Raw genomic sequence first — 3,909 nt, forward strand, 5'->3', positions numbered from 1 at the left:
TATCGCTTTTTTAATAATATTTCGTCAGTAGTCACAAAAATTTGCCCAAAACCCAGAGTTAATCGTTTTTAATTAGTATTTTGATCGTCAGAAATGTAGTACATAATTATATTAGGATAAAAAATTGGAGGAAAAAAAATATACAAAATGACAAAAAAATTAGAGAAAAAATTATTTATTTAAATATATTTGTAGTAATAAATAATAAAAATATAAAAAATCGATCAAGAACAATTAATAGGGTTACCCTGACCATCTAACAAATGATCCTGTGGATTATTGAGATATTTAGGTCCATCTCCTATTTTAGTGTATATCATACATTTAAGTTGTCCTGGTGGATACTTTTGAAACTTTAATTTCTCCAAGAGATCCTATACAAGATAATACTTTTGTAACAAAAGCTATTTCATAAATACACATTTAAATAATGTATCTACATATATCAATTGATATATACTTGAGAAGGTTTAATTTCTTCTACAGGTAATCCTCTTCTATATTCAATAGCGTTTTCAGAAGGAGGAAAGAAGTGATCTAAAACACCTATCACTGCTGGTACATCTTTCTCTAATAAATATAACGTAGCATTTGGCCCAGCGTCATAAGTATAAGCAACCTAACAATGTGTCTCGTTAATAAAATAAAAAGTATCTAGCCATTTTTATGCTATAACTTGTAGACAAATATTTTATATACTTTTACATCGTTAACTGCATCATTATAGGAATGTACAAGATTCATGATATTGTTAGAAATATTGTTCATATAAATGCATGGAGGATATGTATCCAAACACACAGCATGAAACTGATTAGAATCCTTCATAGTGAGTTCGGCAAAATTTTTGAAATCCTTCTCAATGATTGCTTGTTGCATTTTATTCGCCCGTTCCGGGACTACATGCATTATTCTATGTTGCAGGAGTTCAGATGTTTCTATGCTTCGTTTCATACCTATTGCACTTGAAACTTTTTTTTGTTCATCGCTAACCTGTAGATTTATATTTTATAAATATCTCTGTTATCTCTCTTTGTTATCATATCTACTTTTCTTATCAATACATGTAGAAAAAAGTTTCTTTCGTTACCACTAGCACTAAAATTCTCATTTCAGACCAATGAGACGCAGGCACGATTTGCTTTGCTAAACTGTCTGTCCCATTCTTATCTGAACCCATATACCATCTTACAAAACCACCCATAACACTGCGACATGCTGATCCAGAACCAGAACGCGCTATAATACTAATGTCTCCCTACAGAGATGTACAATATTCAGAATACATACAACATAATTTTAAAATATATTAAATGTATTGAACAGAAGAAATAAATTATCATACTTCTATTTTGTAAAGCTTGGCTAATGCTGCTGTAAGACATGCATATCCTGCAGCACTAGAAGCTAAACCAGCAGCGGTCGGAAAATTATTCTTTGAACATATACGAATCTTCCAATCGTTTGTATATCCAGATAATTGTGAACGTTTCCTAACTTAAAAAAAATCTTAGTTTAATTTACAGTAAACATTTTTAAGAAAACTCCCATGCACTAACTTACTCTCTTTTAAACAATTTTGAAGTCTTGTATTTTTTATATCTTCTTCTCTGAAAATGTCAGTTTGTTACACATAAAAATAATAATAATGAAAATAATTAAACATACTTTCCATTCAGCCAAATACGATCTTCTTTGAAATCAGAACTGATCATAACAGTAGTTTTTGCATGTAGCTATAAAGAAGATAATATTAATATATTTATATCTCTAATATATTCGCATCTTCTCCTCATACATTTAGAACTTTAAATTTACCTGAGCTGTATCTAAAGTTGCACTTATGGAATCATTAGTTGGTAAAATTAAGGATTCATCCCTCTTTCCCCCTAAAATTATACAAATCTAAAATGTTAATTTTTATTCAGAAAAACAAATATGAGGATAAAGGGTCAAATATTTCCATATCGGTATTGTAATTAAGTTTCTTACTACTTTTTACCGATAGCTATTCAAATTCAAATATATTCATGTAGCACAAATTGCGCGAATGATGATTCAAACGTTTAAAAACATGTGCGCATGTGTAATAAAATTAACTGTAGCTTAATAATAATTAATTTGTATTTATTACTTATGTAAATAATGCAATTTTCGAAAGCGAATATCAAAAGTATTTTCTGGATAATTCATTGCGACTTATGAACAATATCTTTTTTTTTCCAAATGTATGTTGTGAAAGTTTGTTACTTCAAATATATTAAATAATAAACAATTTACGATTTTATATGTGACAATTACATTAATAGATACACATCAATAGTAGTAGTAATAATTAAATTAATGGCTTCTGCCCCTAGAGAGAAATAAAAAAGCAGTTAATGTAGCCAAAACAAATTATAAACTGGAACAATGAATCTAATGCATGTTTAAAGCTGGTCACAATATATTTCCAAAAATATAAAGATGATGTAATACATGGACCTCGGACCGAAGCAGACATTCACTTCAGTTGAGAAATCTTTCGAGGCAAAGATCACATCAGCAAAAATTTTTAAACACAACAATACGTATACATATTTATGTGTGAATTGTATATATACATATATATATGTATATACATATGTACATAGGTATACAATATATATGTATATGCGCGCGCGCGCGTATTTGTATGTAAAAATAAACAAAAAATATATTATAATAAAGCATTTCAATTTCTCATTGAACAATAAAGCTTTAATTATATATGCGTACAATATTTAATAACTGCAATATTAACTGGTGCAATGCAAGTAACAGTAGTATTCATGACGTTGGTGTTTAACTGCGCCAAGTTTCCAATTTTCAAATTTCCAAGTTTCAATTTTCACTCCGAATTCAATCACTGTTATCACTCTATCAGCTGTTGCTAGAACTGCTGACTCGCTGAGTAGAGTTCTATATATACGAAAACCCGATATGATGTCCACATTTCTAATTGGCAATCTGATATGTGTTCTGATTGGATATCCCCTAAGTGAAGCAGCCATATTGTGACTGCAGCTGTTTATAGTAGAGACCCTTTAATCAGAGTCGCGACCATATAACTTATACTACTGAAAAAGATGAGCAATCAGAGAAAAGTGTGAGCAAGATCTAAAGGACAGAAATATCTTTCTATCCTCTTCTACCCTCTTTTGGCACATGCAGAAAGAAGAAAAGTTACTGAGCAAGACAGAAATATATCTTCTGTCTCTCAGTTTTTGCTCACACTTTTCTCTCATTGCTTGGATCGGCCATTCCCTCTCCAATAGTATAAGCTCTATGGTCACGACACGATTTAAGCCGACTTTTGTATGTAGATGTAGAGTATGATAGAGGAACCTAGTCACAAAAATTTCGGACCGACAAGCATATAATTTTATCCTCAACGATGTAAATGGTTATATTTATATGCTGGAAAAAATTAATATCTATATATTAATAAATACTTATCGAGCAATTACTCATTAATAATAAATTTCTTTTTATACATATAGAAATTCAATTTCGATAATCTTGTATTTAATGTATATGTGCAGACGAACAGTAATGCATCCCAATAATTTTGATTGGTTGATCCCCACTTTATTATTTTTCGGAGATTCCGTTTTCTGAAATTCCGACTGTCATGATATATCCACACAACTTGCATAGCTACGTAAACATATACATAAAGAAAATTATCCAATCGCATTTCTCTTACAAGTTGCACGTAAAATGTGATTGGATAATTTTCTTTACGCATATGTTTATGTGACTATGCAAGTTGTGTGAATATACCCTCATGAGACAGTACCCCATATGTATTATGCAATCTGTGTTTCCCGCTTTATTGACCGCGTTCAGTGGGTAACAGTGCAATTGCCCACTGTAGCAATTGCTCAC

At 30.6% G+C, this 3,909-nt stretch overlaps 1 protein-coding gene across 1 annotated transcript; it reads right to left on the reverse strand.

The window, feature by feature from the left end:
* Nucleotides 1-195: 195 nt before the first annotated feature.
* Nucleotides 196-2,884, reverse strand: LOC108747998 (diphosphomevalonate decarboxylase). Its single transcript, XM_018485942.1, has 9 exons — nucleotides 2,758-2,884; nucleotides 1,819-1,889; nucleotides 1,669-1,736; nucleotides 1,564-1,610; nucleotides 1,346-1,497; nucleotides 1,091-1,258; nucleotides 700-993; nucleotides 461-619; nucleotides 196-374 (listed from the first exon to the last, which is right to left on the reverse strand). The coding sequence occupies exons 1-9, from the start codon at nucleotides 2,810-2,812 to the stop codon at nucleotides 225-227; spliced, it is 1,164 nt and encodes a 387-aa protein (XP_018341444.1). The 5' UTR covers nucleotides 2,813-2,884; the 3' UTR covers nucleotides 196-224.
* Between the last annotated feature and the right edge of the window lie 1,025 nt (nucleotides 2,885-3,909).

This window comes from Trachymyrmex septentrionalis, unplaced genomic scaffold, assembly GCF_001594115.1.
Source record: "Trachymyrmex septentrionalis isolate Tsep2-gDNA-1 unplaced genomic scaffold, Tsep1.0 scaffold21, whole genome shotgun sequence".
Classification (NCBI taxonomy): domain Eukaryota; kingdom Metazoa; phylum Arthropoda; class Insecta; order Hymenoptera; family Formicidae; genus Trachymyrmex; species Trachymyrmex septentrionalis.

What these genes read in the sequence shown, in the direction of transcription:
- LOC108747998 (XM_018485942.1), bottom strand. Translation starts at nt 2,812, where the DNA reads ATGAATACTACTGTTACTTGCATTGCACCAGTTAATATTGCAGTTATT. An exon ending in CGTATTTGGCTGAATGGAAA is followed by an intron (nt 1,611 to 1,668) that starts GTATGTTTAATT and finishes TGACATTTTCAG; the next exon opens with AGAAGAAGATATAAAAAATA. An exon ending in AAGAAATTAAACCTTCTCAA is followed by an intron (nt 375 to 460) that starts GTATATATCAAT and finishes TATCTTGTATAG; the next exon opens with GATCTCTTGGAGAAATTAAA.